General features: G+C 41.8%; 1 protein-coding gene across 12 annotated transcripts in view; it reads left to right on the top strand.

The window, feature by feature from the left end:
* The window catches only part of CFLAR (CASP8 and FADD like apoptosis regulator), a 92,407-nt gene that overhangs the window by 29,492 nt on the left and 41,045 nt on the right, over positions 1-21,870 (top strand). For 2 of the 12 annotated variants that reach the window (XM_060622932.3, XM_060622931.3), the window contains exons 1-2: positions 2,873-3,022; positions 21,097-21,510. The exons of 1 other annotated variant lie outside the window; for it this stretch is intronic. In XM_060622932.3, coding sequence (XP_060478915.1) covers positions 21,149-21,510 — 362 coding nt within the window. In that variant the 5' untranslated portion in view covers positions 2,873-3,022; positions 21,097-21,148. Of the gene's footprint in view, positions 1-2,869; positions 3,023-4,094; positions 5,625-6,874; positions 7,035-10,218; positions 11,147-12,179; positions 14,296-15,980; positions 16,252-21,096; positions 21,511-21,870 lie in introns of those variants that run through there. 9 more of the 12 variants (XR_009607246.3, XM_060622923.3, XM_060622926.2 and 6 more) reach the window with 8 other exon arrangements.

The raw sequence follows: 21,870 nt of genomic DNA, 5'->3' as shown, positions 1-21,870 counted from the left end.
GTTATGTCCCTGCTCTAGGGGCTGAATATCTCTTTATTGGTATTCTTTCTTTGATATGACATTATCATACTGATGAAGGAGTGTGGGCCAAGCTGAGGGCAAAATACAGGCTAACAGCACGCTTCTTTCCCACCCACCCCTCCCCACCCCAGGTGGGATATGTGTGACATAATATGTAATATGTGGCTTAATGATGTGTGATATGTGGCTTATGGCCCCCTGATATATATCTGAAGGGTCTCATGACTGAGGTTTTATTAAATGGTAATAAATGGTTGCCTAGCAACATTTAGCCCCTCTAGCAAGGTCCTGGAAACCTTGCTCCCAAAATACCTTAGAGACTTACTCTATCCCTGACCCCCTCCCAACCTGAGGGTATATAATGAGTTACCCATCATGACCCCTGTGCCGCTCTTCTGCCCACGGGTCCTGTTCCCATGCTTTAATAAAATCACGTTTTTGCACCAAAAATGTCTTCAAGAATTCTTTCTTGGCCATTGGCTCCGGACCACTGCATGCATCACCCCCAAACTTCATCAGTACCTTTCTTCTTTGATCCTGCTTTTCTTTAGCTCTGGGAAAATATTTATAATGGCTACTTTGAATTTTTTTCTGATAAATCTGACATCAAGTTGCTCTCACAGGCAGTTTTTATTGCCTATTTTTCCAGTGTATGAGTCATACCTTCCTGTTTCCTTGCATACTTCCTTGTTTTTTCTTTGGAAACTGGGCATTTATTACAAGTACCAACTCTGGGTGCTTATTTTTCCTCCCTCGTCCTCCTCACTTTGTTATTATTATTTGCTTGTTTATTTGTTTAGTGACTGGCTGGATTATTTTAGTAAAGTTTACTCCCCCCCTCTTAAATTTCTGATGTTTTTATCCTAGTATTATGGTAATTTGGCTACAGCTCTCTTTGTCTTATTTCCTGACCACACCCAGCTGTTAAACTTCAACAGTTCACTGCCTGATTGCTCTATTATTTTCAATGCTGTCCTGAGACATAAATTTCTCTATAAATGGATCCAATCAACTTCTGGGTCCTTTGAAGCAATATTTTATGAGGTCAGTGTTATTATCTGTTCTCACCCAAGGAGGGCTTCCCTCAACTGTCTTTATCTTTGGTTCTCTCTGGCAAACTAGCCAATTTACAATTTAGCCCATATCTTGAATCTCCTCACAATTGCCTAACACTAAAACCCCCAGGTTTTTGAGAGCACAGCTTGGCTTACATTTCTCCATGTTTTTGGCACATGAAATCACTTCCTTTGGGAAGAGATTTAAGCTATGTGTTTCATGGACTGCCCCCCCCCCCCCCCCCTTCAATTAGAAAGCCAGGGCTTTGGGGAAGAGGAAGAACAGTGGCAAACTGAGTCACATCTCTGCTCTTAGGGGCTGAACTCTAGGTAGAGGAGGGGGTAGTAGCCCGAGGTCCTCTGGCTTATCTCTCTGGTCCCAACTACCACTTCTGAGGTGAGGGTGATTAGGTCCCTAGTATTCGCAGCACTCCAGCCCAAGGTAGATCCTCTATTCCATGAGTGGACTGGATGGGAGAAAAGATCCTCCATCTCTCAACCACACCTACCCAGGATTTAGCTTTAGCGTCAGGTACTATGGCCTGGTGAGAATTGCTGACATTCTGCTCCACCCCCTGGAATTATGGGGAGAGGAGAACCTGTGTTCTTGATTGCAGCAGAGTGGGGTCTCTGCTGAGTAGAGAGGGTGAAGCGGTCCTGGTTGAAATACTACAGATTCTCACTCGCCTTTCTTATCACATTTTCATGGATTTTCTTGAATAGATATTTTTTTCATTTGCTGTTTTTCTCTTAGGACTATTTCCAAGGGTTTAAGTGATTATTTGTTGTTCGCTTGTTTTAAAATAATTTTCATCAGTATCACTGGGGAGTGGGTCATCTGAGCTCCTCATGCTATCAGGCCAGTAGTTAATCTCTTGGTGCTGTTATTCTTGCAACTTTCCTATAAGCTTAAATTGATTTCAAGAAAAGTTAAGAAATAAAAAAAAGACACAGAAGAAAGTGGTTTTGAGGAATAAACATTAAAATATAAAGTGCTTTTGCACTTGCGATTATTCATTCCCGTGCATTGGTATCCAAACACTAGCAGTGTTTGCTTGCTCTTAATGACAACTAGAACTACCTTAAACAAACACCCTGGGTTCATAGCATATCCAGATATTGAGGAAGAAGACAATTTTACTTTACCTTTCAACGTTCTTTTGTCTGGTCTAAGAATTAAATTGGCATATGACAGATTAACAGACTACAAAATTTAATTACCTACCTATCAGGCAGTCAGGCAAGTGAGGCTTCTGTGTCATTCAGAGATAAGGAGAAGGGAGGGGTCAGGGGCCTGGGACCTCAAAGGGAAGGAAGACAATTCACAGGAAGATGAAAGAGAGTAAATGTTCGGTAAACAAATGTTTGCTGGGCCAGACGGAAACAATGGGACAGAGAGAGGAATTTTAACAGACTTTGCTAAATTCTTCCCTGTCTAAAACACCTAGTTCATATTATACTATAGTTAACTATGTTGATAGGTCCCTTCCTAGAGCACATCCAAATTCGTCTACACAGTTAGAGGGAGGGTCAAAGGTTCTTTCCGAGTTTGTTTCTTGAAAATAATCACCAGAACAATCCACATGCCAAAGACACATTTTGGGGTGATATATTTTTTTCTCCCCTGCTCAGTAATAGAGGGTAGTAACAGCTGGTTGACTGTGGCACAGGAGTGTTTTAATTCAAAAGGACTCAGGGACTGGTGAGTGGGGGGGCAGAGGGGGGTCTCTGGGTTTAACACAGTGAACGTCAGGCCATCAAGCTTTCTTAGCGGCTTTTCCTGGGTGAGCAAGGCCAATGGAGGCGTGACTGGGCAGGAAGGCGCCACGTCCGCTTCCAGGCTTAGGCTTTCAGTTTCCTTTCTCCATCTTGCCTACGATTTTCTGCGTCAGTGTCAGCGAAGCCTGACAGGGCAGCCTAAGAAGAGCCCCGCGGTGTGCAGGACGGTAAGTGCCCAGGGCTTGCTCTCCCCGCTCCCCACCCTCCCCAGGTCCAAGACTCGAGGCTGGTGGGGGCAGCGGGGGGCCTCCCCAGCCGCCCCTCCCGCCCCTCCCGCCCCTAGCAGCTACTCGCGGACTAGCTCTTCCCGGAACTGGTCTGGGGCGGGAGAAGCCAGGCAGGGGTTACGGGAAGAGGGGGCCTTCTGGCAGGTGACTCAGTCCTGTGGGGTCCTTACCTCCCGTTGGACTGGCAGGCGCCCTCCCGGGGCGGCTGGGGGCGGTGGCAGGGGGCGGTGGCAGCGGGACAAACCGCCTAACAAACCCGCTCCCTCGCCCTCCCCCACCCCACTTCTCAGCAGGGCCGCGGGTGGCTGCCAGGGTCCCGGGTGCTGTCCCGAGAGCCCCTACCTCCAGCCCACGTAACCCTTGCCTAACACTGAAGCTCCAGAGGACGAGTAAACGTTGCTTAAAATTGAGAGTTGCTCAATTCCTGGGGTAAACTGTTCAAAAGACTTGGCTTTTTTTCTTTCGAAAAGTTGATGAGAAAGAAGACTTTTCCTGCAGCAGTATGTATGTGTCTCCGCCGGAGTAGCTGGTCTGGCAGGAATTTTTACTTTCTCCCCATAGCCTGGTGAAGTAGGTCAGGACTGTTGTTTTTCACAGCAGTGCAATATGTATTTTGGCAAATTGCAAGGAAACTTTGCGAAAGTTTGGAATGATTGGTAAGATTTTGGTAAAGCCTTAGCTTAAACTTGTTCTCCGCTCCCCGCCTCCCCCCAAAGAACTGGGAGACGTTGAGTTCAAGATGTTATTTCTTGACTGTGTCCTGATTGGGACAGAAGGACATGTTCTTTCTAAACATTAACAGTGGAATGCAATAGAACAGAGGCCACTGAAGTACGTTTTTGGTTCAAGGGAACAGGAAATGAGTAAGGGCGTAGGTTAGTAAGGACGCTAAATTGCCTCGAATTATTTTCATTTGTTGACACTTGAAATTTTTTACGCAATGAGACTGTAGTGCCAATAGAGAGAATATGTCAAGCATTTGGACACCGACAGACCTGGGTAATCTAAAATTTAAACTGGGCTCTGGTGGGCTTGACCTACTTTAGTTAAGATATTTCAGATAAGAGGAACAGAATTTTTGGTATTTTCCCTCTGGTGGTGCCCCTAAATAATCTTACGATAAAGTTCATTAGGAAAAAACTTGGCTTAACTCCAAAATTAAAAAGAAAAGACTCAAATTTGGAAAGGAATTTTGAATGTTTGCCATACAGAAGTTTTCCCTTTTCATGTTACCTTGTGTTTTACTTACAGCTTCTGGGATGAAGGTCCTGATTAAAATGGCCTTTTCTAACGACTTTATGTTTTAGATTTCTGTTTGTTACTGACCTTGGTACTTCTCTTTAACACTATATTACTTACTAGCTTGCACCTGCTTTAAGAAGGAGACTGAATCCGCCTGCAGGTGTGAAGTGCACCTTGCCCTCCTGGAAATGGGCGTGGGTGGGTGGGAGTGTAGTAAAGGGCAGTTTTTTCAGGGTAGCAGGGGGCCTAGCGCAAATTGAAACGGAAGCAGATTTCGTCTCTGGGGCGCCCGCGAGTCAGACCTTCACTCTCAGTGGGGAGGTGGGGCGTAGCCGCAGCACCCACCCACTGGGTCTCCCCCAGCAGCACGTTAATTCCCCGGAGCGCCACGTGGGCCCTTTGCTTACACAACGGAGAGTTTCGGGACAGCAGCGCATGTGCTCTCGTGGAGTTTCTTAGGTGTGGGGGGCTGAGGGTTCTCGAGCCTTAAGTCTCTTGTGGGCGGCCTGGAAGAGGCGCACAGGGGCTCAGCTGGAAGAGGCTCGCGGAAAGCCCAATGGGGAGTGCACCTGTTGATGCGTGCAACGCTCTCCTCCAGTTCCCGGAGTACTCCCGACGCGGTTTCCCCTAACGGCAGGTCCCGCACTGGTGGGTCCCCTTCCCGCCTGAGATCCAGCGGGAAGAGCCGGCCTACCCGGGCGTGAGTAGAATTAAGAATCCTGTCCGTCTCTCCTCTCTCGACCTGCGCCCCCTTGCGGGAGTCGCCCTGGGCTCCGGGGCTGTAACTGTCCCGGATCCTGGCAGAAAAGGATTGAGCCCCTCTTGGCCCTTCCGGCCGGTTCTGGAGCCTCCTGGGGATTCATCTTACAGCAGTAGAAGTCACGAGGCGTGTCACTTTTTTAAATCTGAGGAATGGACTCCGTTTGGTTATTTCTTCTTTTGTAGGGCCGCAAAAGTTAATTAAAGTCGTGTTTTTGGACTCAACTGACTCCTTTCCTTTGATTCAGTGTAATCCTACAAACATTTATTGAGCTCCTATGGGCCAGGCTGAGTTCTGGGTGCTGGGGACATAGAGACGGAACTGAACTTGGTTCCTTCCCCCAGAAGCTCTCAGAGTGGTTGGGGGAGACGGAGCAGTTATCCACACGGGTAACTTGGGCTTAAGGGGCCTGGAGGGGGGCCACTGACAGGGGAGGAATGGGAGGAAGATGGTGGGGCCAGTTGGAGAAGTAATGACAGGTAACAGAGGGCAACATGTACTCAACGCTCATTCCTGTTTTCCGTATTATGCATCATTGAGGTAAGAAACACTATTTCTCCTTTATGTTCAGCTTCTGTCACCTCCTCTCCCAAGACTTCATAACCCACCCACGAATGTTCCCTTCCTCTACATTTTCATACACTCTGTGGCTGTCTTTACACTTACCATGAATTGCACTTAACACTCTGTATCCTAATACTTTTCTTTAAAAACTTTTCAGTTAAGTTGTATTATAATTTTCTGTGTTAAAATTCATGCAGAGTAAATAGAGAAAGCTCTCAGGAGTCTGTTCCCTAAGATAACCAAAGGTTGCAGTTTAGTGTCTTTTTCAGACATTTACACACTCAAATACAGCCTTTTAAGTGTTTTTAAATATATAATTTTTTGCTCTTTTGTTTTCTTATTTTGTATGATGCTGTTCAACTGCATTTCAGAACTGTTTTTTTTTTTTTTCTTTTCTATTAACATCTCTATTTTTCTCAGATGTAATTTCACTCTCCTCTGGCATCAGTGTTTCTAATGATTTTTTCCCCCCTGATGACCACCTTTCTTGTTTCTGAGAATATGTGTATCCACAATTTACATTTAATTCATCTGCTTGCTCATATGCCCCCAGTGTTTTTTCTCCCTCAATTCTGGGTTTAGAGAAGTAATTTCTTCTTTGACTCCATGTACATTTGAATGAATGAATGATGAATATGTATATATTTTAATATTTTCTTTCCAGATAAAACTGCTTTTTTCTCTGATGGTCTCTGCTTTTTGCCATATTGTCTTTATTTGGCCATTTAAGTTTTTGTGCAAAACAAACAGCTTTCTCATTGTTTTTTTCTTATTCTATATATTGGGTTGTCATCTTTGGTGATTCAGTACTTGTGAAAGATGTGATATAATGTTCATGTATATATTCAAGATGGTTTGTGTCTTCTACATGGAACCTTTCTACTGGAGAAATTAACCCATTTTATTTACATTAATATCTATATGCTTCAGTTTTTCAATATAATTGAAAAATCCTCTTGTAGTTCCGTGCTCCAAGGTTTAAAATGTTCCCCAGGGTAATGGTTTCCTTTTATCATCTGATAAGCTTCCTTATCTACTTGTCAAGTTCTTGAGTTGTTGTTTTTGTTTTTTTTTTTTTAAACTTCTTTCAGATCTTCACTTTAGCTTACTATATTTTGTTTGTTTGGTTTTGGTTTTGGACTTGAAACTTTCAAAAAGTATAGTTTTTAAAATCAGTGATATTTGTTTTAAAGAATAAACACATGAAAATCTTGCGTGGATACTATCTGGTGAATGAATCAAATTCCTTGCAAGAATTGAATAAAATAAATAATAAGTTAATTATTCCCTACATTCAGCATTTACTGAGCACCTGCATTTACTGAGTCTATCTTTTTCACCTGGGTTGTCAACAGGAATGCCACGGAAAGTAGAAAGAGGAACCAGGTAGGAAATAAGAAGCTGGAAACAGGTACCAGAGATAATGATGGGGCTGAAGCAAATGAGGAATTTTAGTTTTCTTCTTCACTTTTCTTCATTTTCCAGATTTTCCTATAGCATCCAAGTAGTGCTTTTTATAATTAAAAGAAAGAATCCTATAAAAATAAGTTTAAGAGCTTTGTATCTCCTGTATTATGCACAACTTGTGATTTTGAACACGACTGTTTCCTGATGGGCTAACCTTGTCCCTTTAGCTACTAAGAATCTGTTGTATAAACTGAGAAAATATACCTATTAGGTTGAATTTGTTTAAGTTTATTTATTTATTTTGAGACAGAGAGTGCAAGCAAGGGAGGAGCAGAGAGAGGGAGCGAAAGAGAGAATCCCAATGTGGGGCTGAAGCTCCCAAACCATAAGATGGGTTCTTGGAGCGCCTAGGTGGCTCAGTTGGTTAAGCATCTGACTTCAGCTCAGGTCAGGATCTCATGGTGTGTGAGTTCGAGCCCTGCATCGGAGTCTGTGCTGACAGCTCGGAGCCTGGAACCTTCTTTGGATTTTCTGTCTCTCTGTCTCTCTCTCTCTTTCTCTCTGCCCCTCCCCAGTTTGTGTGCTCTCTCTCTCTCTCTCTCAAAAATACATAAATTAAAAAAAAAAAAAGATTTGGACTCTCGACCAACTGAGGCACCCCAGGCACCCCTAGGTTGAATTTTTAATTCAAGCTAGTCTTGTATAGATGGGCCTCAGAGAATATTTGCTAAACATTTTATTTTACTGTAGCATAACTGATACCTTGGTTGTTTCTTGACCCCCTTTTGAGTCCTTTGATGAAAACCTTGAGAAGAGGGAATGTGTATCTTCCTGATAGCAGTTGTATGGTGATAAAGAAGACACCAAACAGCCATATGATAGTGTGAGGCATTTACTACATTCATCAATTTACTCTGAGGCTTCAATTTCCTCAACAACAGCAACAGCAACAAAAACCAACAGGCAAAACTGAGTTTAAGCAGGATTCCAAATTTTAATGATTCAGCAAAGTCTGAGTTCAGAGACCAGATCTTAGTTCCAAGTAGTGCAAAGAAGGGCTGTGACCTAGCCTTAATTCTTTGTACGTATCTGAGCCATACAAGGTATTAGTAATTTTTTAAAAGTTTATTTATTTTGAGAGAGACAGAGACAGTGTAAGTGGGGGAGGGGCAGAGAGAGAGAGGAGAGAGAGAGAGAATCCCAAGCAGGCTCCGTGCTGTCAGTGCAGAGCCCAACGTGGGGCCCCAACCCATGAAGCCATGAGACCAAGAGTTGGACACTTAGCTGACTGAGGCACCCAGGTGCCCCAAAGTATTAGTAATTTTGTTGATGTCCTATTTGAGGAAAGAATTCTTTAAATTTAGGCATCTTTGAGTCCATCCTTTGAGAATTATACCACACACAGAGGACCTGCCTAGAGACTTGGCAAAAATGAAAATCCTGACACATAAATCTTAGGGTTTTAGAAATTGTGATAAATGCAAAAGGTAAAATTTTAGCTAAAGGTACAGGGAGATGTACCTTTTGTTAACACATCTTGGCTAGAGATGTTGTATTCCGCCTGTTTAAGGTGAGGTCCTGCCAGGTCCTAGGAAGCCCTGCATAGGGGCTCACCCAGCCTCTTACAAATCACACTTAAGCCACTGTTACTTAACCAATAGCATTGTTACCCCTTATATTTGCAAAAGCTACCTTTCACAATCTGTTTCCTGGATCTAACAGCCAGGTTCCAAGTATGATATCTGCTCCAACACCAGCTCCCATCTTGCTTCATTGTACATTGTGAAAGGATGAGTAAGCTTTACACATGTTCAGGCCTGCTGGAGCTGTGTAATGATGACCAGTCTGTTTTTGGCAGGCCTGGCCAGGGCTCACCACAGCCTAATGAAGGTGAATGAGAACCTACCAATCCTCAAGGACCTCACCACATATGACAGGTACCCAACTAGAATAAGATAAATGCCAGACGAAAGTAAAAACAGTGCTACGATGGGGCGCCTGGGTGGCTCAGTCGGTTAAGCGCCTGACTTCGGTTCAGGTCATGATCTCACAGTTAGTGAGTTCTGGCCCTGCGTCAGGCTCTGTGCTGACCGCTCAGAGCCTGGAGCCTGCTTTGGATTCTGTGTCTCCTTCCCTCCCTGTTCCTCTCCTGCTTGTGCTCTCTCTCTCAAAAATAAAGACTATAAATAAATAAATAAATAATAAATAAATAAATAAAACAGTGCTACTAAGCAGCAGGAGATGACTTGATTTGGGGATCAAGACAAGCTTATGGAAGTGAAGTCTTGAAAGGTGGGGTAGAATTTCAACAGGTAGAGACTGGGAAGAGGGGAGGAGCTTTCCAAATGGAGGCAAATGCTTGAGCAAAGAGGTTGGGACAGAAAAGCACTGGCCAGAGAACATGGAGATATCTATTTGCAGTGAGTTTAATTACAGGTTGGGCAGAACTCTTAGGTATTCTTGGGGAGATACTCTTAGGTGCTTGGGCTATGTAGGAGAAGTTTGCCCTTGTGGAAATTTAACTTTGGTTAAGATGGAGTGGGCCATTGCAGTAAAAGGATTTGCTTTTATTGCCCCTGGTGATTCTGTTTATGTTTTTGTGTCTGATTAGATGATTTATAATCTCCTTCTATCTAGATCCTTTCTTATTCTGTGGTTCTTTAATTCTCTCATTTTCTGCAGCTTCTATGCAACTGTTATAAAACAGGGAGGTGATTGGTGGTAATGTTATGTTGGCGTTTGTGGGAGCTTCCCTGAGAGTCATGGGCCTGAACTTCATTAAAGAACTTCATAAAAATATCTTCTAGGGGAGCACCTGGCTGGCTCAGTCTGTCGAATATGCAACTTTTGATCTTAGGATTGTGGGTTCAAGCCCCATGTTGGGTGTGGAGCCTACTTAAAAAAAGAAAAAAAAGTTTTTAACATGAAATTTATTGTCAGATTGGTTTCCATACAACACCCAGTGCTCACACCAATAGGTGCCCTCCTCAATGCCCATGACCCACCCTCCTCTCCCTCCCACCCCCCATCAACCCTCAGTTTATTCTCAGTTTTTAAGAGTCTCTTATGGTTTGGCTCTCTCCCTTTCTAAGAAAAAATGTTTTAAAAAAATCTTCTAATTTTATGTCTTTTTATAATTGAGATTATCTATTGTTTGTGGGAAATTTGCTATAATTGAAGCACATGGCTTGTGAAGCCAAATCATGTTTTAATATATAATTTTAGCTACTAATGCATAATAGTGGTCAGTAACATCTCAACTTGGAGTGTTTATGGCTCAGCTTCAGTATATGGTCATCTAGACTATGTTTGAGTATGTATCTGTAGCATTCCAGAAATCAGGAACCACATAATGATCTGTTATTTATAGACCTCATTTTAAATATCTCTGTGGGGGGGGGGGAGGTTGTGCAAAATGGCATTTCATGTGCTCTCTGAGGTTTAAAATGCCTCAGGTGGAGGAGGAAAGAGGGTTCATTATATTAGCTGCTTGAATTGTTACACAAACTTCCCACCTCTACAGATTCTGTACACAAACGGGAGGAAGGGGGGTTCTGTTAGGTTCTAGAACTCCCATTAGATGGCTACTTCTCTTTTGCCCAGGATCATGTAACCCCTTCTCCTTGATCCTTTCAGAATCCTCTGGGTGACTCTCTCGGGGACTTTATGTTCATATCTCAGTGGGGATTTCCAGACACATGAAAGTTCCAGCTTTGCATGCTGCTTTCTGCAGCTGGCAAAGCTGGCTTTTCTCCATCACTGTTCAGTTTTGTGGTGTTTCAGGGAAATTACATTTGCTTTCATACTGTGACCATGTTTGTTTGTTTGTTTTCATGCCATGCTATGACCTTGCTTCAGATACAGAAGCACTACAAAGAATGGAATATTCAGTATGTCTTTGGACAGGTCGAGGTATAATGGGAACCAGTTATGCTGGTGGCTGTGCTGCTGATTACAGAGAATGTTTTGTGCTTTAGATACCAGATAGTTTGGAGGCAAAACTGACATCCTGTGAGAAAGATTGAGAAGCCTGACTTAAGTTAACCACACTTTACTGTCGCCTATTGGGACTAATGCTGGATACCAAGGAGGTATGTTCATAGTACTGTGATAATACAAAAAAGTTACTGGCTAAGTCTGTGTGTGCTTTTCCCAGGAAAGCTTTACACAGTAGGAGATGCTTCAGCTGGCCCTGAAAACTGAGAAGGGTTTTGTTTTGTTTTGTTTTTGCTAGACATGTAAGTAGAAGAGGTAGTCCAAGCAAAGGCATAGAGGCATGGGAAAGAACTCTGTGTTGAAGTTAGGTTGAAGCCAAATGTGCAAAGTCTGTGTTAATAAGAGATGAAGGCAGATGCTGGACTACAAGGAGCCTTGAATGCAAAGAAAATTGGAACCTGCAATGGGAGATGAGGAATCATTGGAAGGTTTAAAACAGGAAAATGACTTAGTTCAAGCATGAATGTTATAAAGTTCATTCTGAAAGGAGATCAATTTGGAGGGGTTGAGACCATAGGCAGGGAGAACAGAAAGACCAGGGGAAAAGTCTGGGTGAGAGATAGTTGCTAAAAGATAGTTGCTAGGAGAAGTTGCTGAAAGAGGGTACTGAGGAGTCAGAGAAGGTTAGGGAGGTATTGCATAAGCTATAGTGGTCTGAGGTGAGCCAAAGAAGACTTTCCAGGAGGGATTAATCGGCAGCATCAGACGGAGTAGTGTGCCCAGGTAAAAGAGGGCTTCCAAGTGACTTTGGATGTAGCTACTAGGACGTCACCAAGTTCCCTGCTTAATGGGAAGTAGACCACTGTCAGCAGGACTGGAATACTAGAGTGAGCCAAGTAAGACACTTACTTCAGGCACAACGTTTAAGAGGGTGCTCACAAACTCAGCAATCAAGATAAATAATCTTGAGGTGCCTGTGTGGCTCAGTCAGTTAAGCGTCCGACTTCAGCTCAGGTCATGATCTCACGGTCTGTGAGTTCAAGCCCCGCACCGGGCTCTGTGCTGACAGCTCAGAGCCTGGAGCCTCTTTCGGATTCTGTGTCTCCCTCTCTCTCTGACCCTCCCCCGTTCATGCTCTGTCTCTCTCTGTCTCAAAAATAAATAAATGTTAAAAAAATTAAAAAAAAGATAAATCTTGAAGTGTAATATTTTGAAAAAAATTGACATTAATGCAAAAAAGTCACAATGAACAAAATATCAGAATTTAAAATAGAGACAGCGTCAGTATTACTGATTTTTCTTTTGCCTCAGGTTCCAGTATGGCTTGGCACAGAGTGTCATTATGTAAGGGATATGGTGGGAGGGAGGATGCAGATAAGGGGCATACTAAGGAGTGAATTGAAGTTGTGGGAGTTGAAGCACTGAGTGCAGACTCTTCCTTCATAAGGTTCCATTAATGTGAAGGGAAATAAAGTGAAAGGGTGGTTGGCCTTGGGATCTCAGGCTTAAGGTCTTTTTTGTTTTATTTCTTTTTTTAATATTGGAGAGACTTGAACATGTTTATAAGCTGGAGGTAGAGAGAGGTTGATGAAAGAGTGTTTGTAGGGGCTCACAGAGACAGAGGGCATGGGGGGTACGGGGTGGATGGCCCTGGCAAGGTGAAGGGCAGCAGGTGATGGCCCCACAATGGGAAGGTGGAAGGTTGTGGAAACTTATTCCTGATAAATGGCAAGGTCAACTGATGAGGGATGGCACTAGTAGGTGGTGAAAGTTAGAGCTGTTAGGCAGCTGTGGAGATGGAGCTGACCAAGGTCCTGTAAAAGTAGTTGCTGAGTGACAGTAAGGACCAGGTCAGGTTGAAAGCCACAAGGGTTTGGTGTGATCTTTCCCTCTCTCCTTGGCATGACTTGCTACTCTAAATGTATGAGTGGAGGAGGCTTACCATCCAAAGATGGGATGCTGGGGTGGCCAACTATCCTGGTTTTCCCAGGACTGAGGAGTTTCCTGATGATACAGACAGGACTTTTAGTGCTAAAACTGGAAAGTTCTGGCAAATCAGGACGAGTCATATACCGAAGAGCTGGTGGTCAGGAGGCAAAAGGGCAAGATAATTGCAGGTATTGGTCAGAGAGAGTTAGCATGTGCTCTAGGATCAGTCCAGGGAGAAAAGGAAGTGAGGCCATTACCTGGTAGCAACTTGTGAAGACTCCAGTTATTCACTGATTCATTCAGCAAATACTAATTGAGTGCCTACTATGAGTCAGGCACTGGGGTCCTTGCCCAGGATTTAACCACAAAGAAGATAAAAATGTCCTCATATATTATCCTTCTGTGGTGGCTAAGGTCAGTTGGTGCTCAGGACCCATTCCCATCTCTGCCTAGAGGATGGAACATTACAAACTGCATTTCCTAGACTCCTTTACAACTGGGATGTAAACTAAGTTCTTCCAACTAGGTGCATTCAGGCAAGATTTGTAAACAGAAGCGAGGTAAAGCCTAACAGCTGGCTGCTCTTGTTAGTTTCTCTGTTGGCAAGCATGGTGGTGGTGAGGTAGGGATTTGGGCAGCAGCAGTTACCATGTCTACTCACCAGATTTAGAGGTGTTGGAAGCAGGTGGTGTGGTCGGCTGCTTTCTGATTTCTGGGTCACTCCCATGCAGGTGAGCCCAGCACTCCCAGGGACAGCCTCCTGATTCCCCACTGCCCTGGCTGAACCAAGATCTTTCTGGGTATAGAGGAGGTTTTTTCAGAAGCCCAGGCGAGAGCCATTTCCTCCAGCCCTTACGACAGTTTTGGAAGCACCTGTATTACATGTATTTCTACTGAAAATACCTGGAGTGTTTTTTGTTTCTAGAACCTGATACCACCCCTTCTATTAGTCAGTGTTGTGGATTTTAACTCTGGTGACATCAGCTTTGTTTAGTTTTTTTAAATGGCAACGGTCCCATGACCTCCATGTGAGAAATGAAACTGGAACCGCTCTTGTTGCTTTGGTTGTGAAGATTGGGGACAGTTTGAAGCACTGTGGAGACTTTGTGTAGGTGTGGAAAAGAAGAATTAAACTAGAATTTGCCAGTAAAGGGAGAAAAAGAAAAGGGGGATTTCTTACAAATTTTAGAAAACATACCCAGATGCCAGTTTTGTCTGGCTAGAGAAGGTGAACTGCTTAAAACAGTAGCGTGAAACCAAACTGACAGAATATTAACCGATCAGGAGGACTGGGTATTTGAAAACAAGAAAGAAAAAGAGTTGGATTTGGATCCCCCCTTTGTCTCTCAGCAGCTGCAAGTGAACATCTAAGGAGGTGAGTGGAGTGCTGAGCTAGGCAGCTCAGGCAGTGGTAGTTGCGGTGGGGGTGGGGGGGGCTGGCAAGTGGTGAGCACTGTCCTTACATGGAACTTTAAAGAACTCATTCGAACTGCCACCCACTCCCAACCCCCTCTTCTCCATCTTTGAACCATGCTAAATAAAATCTGACCTGTTCTTTTGGAGGATAACTTTGGGATGCCTCCAGGCTTTCTTGTTCTAATATTTATCTATATATACACCACGGAAGCTCTAAAAGCATTTTGAATGCTGTGAGTTGGTTTCTATACAGTATGCTTTGCTTCTCCCTTTCCTCCTCCCCTACACCTGTATTTTCTTTATACAGTGCTTGTGAACTAGTAAAGGCTGGGTGTGGAAGAGAAAAAACTAATTTTTTACTTTGAAAATGTGTAGGGTTTCCCTTTGGCTTATTATAGTTTTCTAATTTTGTTGTACTGTGGTCAGAGAATGTGGTTTGAGGCACATTTATTTTGATATCTGTATACCTATTTCTCTGCTTATAAAGTAAAACGTTACAAATTCAGTCATTTCCCCTGTACATTTTTAGCTAGTCACATTCTGTTCATCCTGTAATGGAAACTACTTTTCTGAATTCAGTATTTATTATTACTATGTATGTTTTAATATTTTCACTACACACACACACATACACACATTGCTAAACAATATATGGTATTATTTTTAACAGTTAGGATCTTAATGTGAATTAATCATATGGTATGTATGCTTTAGCAACTTGCTTTTTGCTTCAGCAAAAATATTTGTTGTGTTGTTTTGTGTTTTGTTTGTGAGATTCATGTAGTTCTGGTTCATTCCTTTTCCAGGCTGTATAGTGTGTATACCTGTCTGAGAGTTTTTAAGGGATATTTACTTAGAAATTAAATTTTCATGTCATAGAGTAATGTATATTTTTTATCTTTACCAAATATTGTCAAATTGTTCTTCAAAGTGGCTGTACTAATTTGTGATTCTTCTAGTAATGTTGGCAATTTTATATTTCTGTGACAATTGGTAACAGATACTAGCATTTAACTGATGGGAAGTAATATCTCATTGTAGCTTAAATTTGCATTTTGCTGACCACTATTATGGCTCAAGCATCTTCTCATATGGTTAGTGGCTATTTGGTTTTTTCTTCTGGGAAGTGCCTATTGCCTATTTTCCCTTTGGGTTGCTTGTCTTATACTTATTGATTTGCAGGATTTCTTTCTTTCTTTCTTTCTTTTTTAATTTTTTTTTCTTTTTTAAAATTTACATCCAAATTAGTTAGCATATAGTGAAACAATGATTTCAGGAGTAGATTCCTTAATGCCCCTTACCCATTTAGCCCATCCTCCCTCCCTCTTTCTTTCTTTTCTTTCTTTCTTTCTTTCTTTCTTTCTTTCTTTCTTTCTCAAAGATTTTAATTTTAAGTAATCTCTGTACCCATTGTGGGGCTTGAACCAACAACCCCGAGATCAAGAGCCACATGCTCTACTACTGACTGAGGCAGCTAAGTGCCCCTGTGGAAATGCTTTCTATATTCTGGATACTAATTCTTTGTTAATTAAATATGATGCATTTGCCTTCTCTGTGCTTTATCATTTTTTAATCTTTTTCATTTTTAAAAGGATGTGTACTTTTTATGTCTTATAAAATCCTTTTGTAATCAGAGGTTATAGATTTTCATTTAGAATTTTATATCCAGGACTTGAGTACATGTGGAATTGACTTGTAAATGATATGAGGACAGGATCTCAATTTCCCCCTATATGTATTGAATAACCAGTTATCCCAGCCCCATTTCTGGATATGAATGTCCTTTCTCTATTGATTTTCAGGACCACCTCAGTCATCTGTGTATGGATTGATTTCTGAGTCCTCACCTGTGTATTGGTTGCTTTAGTATATATCCCCTGTACCATATTACATTTGTATAAAACCTTGATATCTGGTAAGGCAACTTCTAACTGGTTGTTCTTAAAACTTATATTGGCTATTTTTAGACTTTCTCCTCCTTAACATACATTTAAAATCAGCTTGCCACAGTCCATGGAAATTTTTTTAAAAATTTTATTTGACTTATATTGTATTTATAAATTCGTTTGAGTGTCTATGATAGCCAGTTTTTTTTCAATTATCTAATGTAGAGTTTCTCAATCTTAGCACTATTGGTATTTGCGGTTGGATAATTCCTTTTTGTGGGGAATGTACATCCGGGGATGTTGAGCAGCATCCCTGGCCTCTGTTTTCTACAGCCAGTAGCACCACCTGGTAATGATGACGAAAATGTCTCAAGACATTGTCAAATGTCCCCCGAGGGACAAAATTGCCACTGATTCAGAACCATTCATTTAGCCTATTATACTGCAGAAAATTTCCTCATTTTTTGGGAATTATTTTCATACTTATTTAAATTCTTTCAGATGTAGGTTCTTCAGATGTGAATTTTATTTGTGTTGTCTACTGTCATGGTGATTTTTATTTTTGTACATGGTAATTTTTAAGCATGAACTTGCCTCTAGCATAATGGATGTCTCATATGCCCTGGGTTGTGAAGGTAGCTTTATGGGATGGTTTTGAGTTTGCCTCTGAAGATCTTATAGGCTTCCTTAGTCTGAGAGAACTTTTTATGTTAATTTCTTGGTTTGGGCTTAAAAGAAACCCCAACAAAGTAGTGATTATCTGGACCCTAGCCCTAGGTCTCCCTTCCATGCTCCCCTTTCTCAAGTGCCTGTCACCTTTAGCTACACTTAACTGCCTGTTAACTGTTAAGTGTTTAGCTACACTTAACCCTAACATATACACACTGGCATTTTGCTGAGTGTTGGCTTGACTCAGCATGAGATCTGTAGTTTTCCTTTTGATATTTTTTCTGAATATGCCAGATGCTACCACTGAGTAATTTGGATTTTGCTGCCAAACTTTACCTCCATTAGTACAGAGGGAAGACAGCATGCCAGTTCGCTTGCTGGGTGTGTGTGACTGGCAGAAAACAGTCCTGGTATAATGGTTGGATGGAACAAACTGAGCAGATAATATTTTTAAAAGCGATTATCTAATTTTGTTAACAATTTACAAAATTATTACATCATTGATAACTATGAACTCCAAAAGTTGGCTACTGTTTTTAAAAACAGGGAATTGTAATACAAATCAAAACCACACTCAGATATCACCTCACGCCAGTCAGAGTGGCCAAAATGAACAAATCAGGAGACTACAGATGCTGGAGAGGATGTGGAGAAACGGGAACCCTCTTGCACTGTTGGTGGGAATGCAAACTGGTGCAGCCACTCTGGAAAACAGTGTGGAGGTTCCTCAGAAAATTAAAAGTAGACCTACCCTATGACCCAGCAATAGCGCTGCTAGGAATTGACCCAAGGGATACAGGAGTACTGATGCATAGGGGCACTTGTACCCCAATGTTTATAGCAGCACTCTCAACAATAGCCAAATTTTGGAAAGAGCCTAAATGTCCATCAACTGATGAATGGATAAAGAAATTGTGGTTTATATACACAATGGAGTACTACGTGGCAATGAGAAAGAATGAAATATGGCCCTTTGAGGCAACGTGGATGGAACTGGAGAGTGTGATGCTAAGTGAAATAAGCCATACAGAGAAAGACAGATACCATATGTTTTCACTCTTATGTGGATCCTGAGAAACTTAACAGAAACCCATGGGGGAGGGGAAGGAAAAAAAAAAAAAAAAAGAGGTTAGAGTGGGAGAGAGCCAAAGCATAAGAGACTCTTAAAAACTGAGAACAAACTGAGGGTTGGTGGGGGGTGGGAGGGAGGGGAGGGTGGGTGATGGGTATTGAGGAGGGCACCTTTTGGGATGAGCACTGGGTGTTGTATGGAAACCAATTTGACAATAAATTTCATATATTGAAAAAAAATAAAAATAAAATAAAAATAAAAACAGGGAATTGTACATTTGATTTCTAGAGTTCTCTTTGGCTTTTTTTTTTTTTTCCAGATATGTCTTGTGAATTTGGATAACATCTCATTTGTTCCTCTTGTGTTTAATGACCTCATCCTTATTTTATATTTTCTAGTGTGTACGAATATTTTATAGGTTAAAATATAACAACTACTAACAAAATTGTGACTTTTAGTCAATAGAAAAAGAAGTACTTGACTACCTTTCATGGAAACTAGAAGTTATGTTAAAGTATTGTTAGCCCCTGAATAAAGTATAGATTTAGGGTCTCTGAAACACATAAAATTGTTATTAAGCTTTCAGATTAAAAAAAGTAAAGTAGGGGTGCCTGGATAGCTCAGTTGGTTAAGCATCTGACTCTTGATTTTGGCTTACGTCATGATTCCAGGGTTGTGCAATCTAGCCTTGTGTTGGGCTCTGCAATGAGCATGGAGCCTGCTTTGGATTCTCTCTCTTTCCCTCCTTCTGTACCTCTCCCCCACTCTCTCTCTCTCTCTCTAAAAAAATTTTAAAAAAAGTCTGAGGGGCGCCTGGGTGGCTCAGTCGGTTAAGCGTCCGACTTCAGCTCAGGTCACAATCTCGCGGTCCATGAGTTCAAGCCCTGCATCGGGCTCTGTGCTGACTGCTCAGAGCCTGGAGCCTGTTTCAGATTCTGTGTCTCCCTCTCTCTCTGGCCCTCCCCCGTTCGTGCTCTGTCTCTCTTTGTCTCAAAAATAAGTGAACGTTAAAAAAAAAAGTCTGAGTGCCAGCTTTTCCACTTTCATTGAGCAATCGTTTAGTAAATTCTATTTCCTCAGTCATTCACAATGGCTAGATTTAAGTGAAGTTTTGATGAATGAGTATGAGATTGGCATAGACATAAGAATACCTATTAGCAAGTATGCATTAAGTAAAATGTCTATTTTTATTAAGAACTCACCTGTTTAGCCTGGTTGTGGGAAGCCCAGTGTGAAAGATATAAATGGTCTACTTTAAAACAAAATATTTTAGATTTTTGAAAAATAAAACGAAAATTAAAGTAAATTTGATTTTGTTACTTTCAGACACTAAAGAACTTATCAATATTTTCATTGATGGGGGACTCTGGATCTCTAGGAAAGTTATGCTTACTCTAAGAAGGTATTTTGTCTTTGACAGCAAGAACAAAAAAATGTCCCATATATCATTTTTTGCTTTGACTGCCAGAAAACTCAGGGACGAATTCACAGTCTACTAAAAACTGTTTAGGCCTTTCTGGTCTGCATATTTGCTTTGTATTCTCTATCCTTCCACCCCAGCTCAACTTTCTAAACTAATATTTTTTAACCTAATTCCCCCTGCCTTGTTCTCATATAAAATATTTCTTGTACTTAGTGTTGTTATTATAAGATGCTTTAAATCTATTATGGACTGAAATTGTACATAAATAAATAAAATACCTTCAGTGTTATTTTCACTAAATATAGCTCGATAAATAACATAAAAATGCAAGTGGGGCACCTGGGTGGGTCACTCAGTTGAGCATCCTACTCTTGATTTCAGCTCAGGTCATGATCCCAGGGTCGTGGGTTTAAGCCTCATGTGGGGCTGTGTGCTGAACATGGAGCCTGCTTAAGGTTCTTTCTCTCTCTCTCTCTCTCTCTCTCACTCTCTCTCTCCCTCCCCCTCCCTCTCCCTCCCTCCCTCCCTCCCTCCCCCCTTTCCCCTTCTCCCCCTCCCTCTCCTTCTGCCACTCTCTCCCACTTGCACTATCTGTCTCTCTCCTAAAGAAAAAAGAAAAAAGAAAAAGAAAAAAATATAAATATACTTGTACACAAATACATAGTAATAGTTAGCAACTTATAGTTGGGTTGTATTTCCAATTATTTTTTTAATGTTCTCTGATAGAAATAGACAAGATACTCTTTCAGAACACAAGAGTTTATTTAACATAAAATATAGCTGTGAAACTTTAGAATAGACAGTGACTGCCATTTGCACCTTAGACTTTGAAAGAGAATAGGTTGAGTTTCAATGGAAAAAAATTAAGAAGTCATCCATGGCATGACCTCCCGTTGCTCCCACCCAAGTCCAGCCCTGGGACCAAGATTTTTCTCCAGATTTTCTGTTCTACTTCCTTCCTTCCACTGATACCGTCAGGAACTCTTGTGACAATTGCTGACCTGAGTAATGTGTTGAGAGTAAGGGGCCTCTGGCACTTCCATGGGCTCAGGGTCTGAAGCAGTGATCAAAGCTTGACAAGGCCTTTGTTCAGATAAAGTGGGAGGTCCTATGAGTATTCATGATGAAGTTGTGAAAATGACCTGAGACTTTGGGAGGATGCCAGGGAGGGTTTCTACTTATAGGTGTAAATGAGGGATTTTATAGTAGGAGACAACTGGGAAAAATGGGTGGAGTAGTTCTGACACCCTGCCAAAGGTCTCTTATCAAGACCCATGTTTGTTTAAACTTACCTGGTTGGGGTCACTGAAAGTGGGAGTTAACCCTGTGACACCAGTTTTTCCGGTCCAGTTAGCTTCTTCATCATTGGGCTTTTTCTTCTTCCTCCCACCAAGGTTATTCATATGCCATTTCGTCATTTATGATTTTCTTCTTACTGTATTTTACATTCTTACAAATTCTGATAAGGCCTGTGGGATTTTTGGGAGATAATTTGTTTCTGGTTTCATTTCCTTTAAAATGTAGGTTACCTTCTTTGTGTGTCTTGATTTTTCAATCAGTTGCTTTGTCTACTGAAGATCACTTTCTATAGGGTTAACAATACAAGTTTAATCTTCTAAGTTAGACCAAGAAAGGAAGAACCTATACCATGAATGTTAGGCATAAGTTATTTTGATAAGAGGATTTAAAAAGATTCCCTTTTAATCACAGAACTCCTCCATTGGAAAGGGGATTTTGAAAGAAATGAAGAAAACCATCAGAAATGATGTCAGCAGCCTCATGGCCTTTTGTTGACTGGAGTGGAGTTTTATTATTGCATTTCCTTGGAAAGACACTGCGCAGGATGTCTGCTGAAGTCATCTATCAGGTTGAAGAGGCACTTGATGAAGACGAGAAGGAAACGATTCTTTTTTTGTGCCGGGACATTGCTGCAGATGTTGTTCCCCTTAATGTCAGGGACCTTCTGGATATTTTAAGTGAGAGAGGAAAGCTGTCTGCCATGGGCTTGGCTGAGCTACTGTACAGAGTGAGGCGGTTTGACTTGCTCAAGCGGATTTTGAAGATGGACAAAAGGGCGGTGGAGACGCACCTGCTCAGGCACCCTCAGCTTGTTTCAGACTATAGGTAATTCATTATCTATTCCCAAGGCTGGACCTGGTGGGAGGGAGTGAGGTGGTCTGGACTTATGAACAATAGACATGAAGACAGTAAAAAAAAGCAAACACATTACTTTCTGTGCCCACAGATTCGACTGCCTTATGATGTTACTTCATTCCTTTGAAGTCTTTGAATTCTTAGAACATGTTCACTTAAAGTAACTGGGTAGAAGATCATAAAGAAAGTGGAAGGGCTGGGTAGTATGTGTTTGCCGAATGGATAGAATGAGAGAGATAAGAACAACTAAGAACTAGTAATTCTTGCCATCCTCTATCTGTGGGATCTGTTGTGGTCTGTGATGTCAGACTGGCAAATTCCGGTACTGAG

Source organism: Panthera onca, chromosome C1, assembly GCF_046562875.1.
Source record: "Panthera onca isolate mPanOnc1 chromosome C1, mPanOnc1 haplotype 2, whole genome shotgun sequence".
In the NCBI taxonomy this organism is placed as follows: Eukaryota; Metazoa; Chordata; class Mammalia; order Carnivora; family Felidae; genus Panthera; species Panthera onca.
This window is presented reverse-complemented; position numbering and strand designations above follow the sequence as displayed.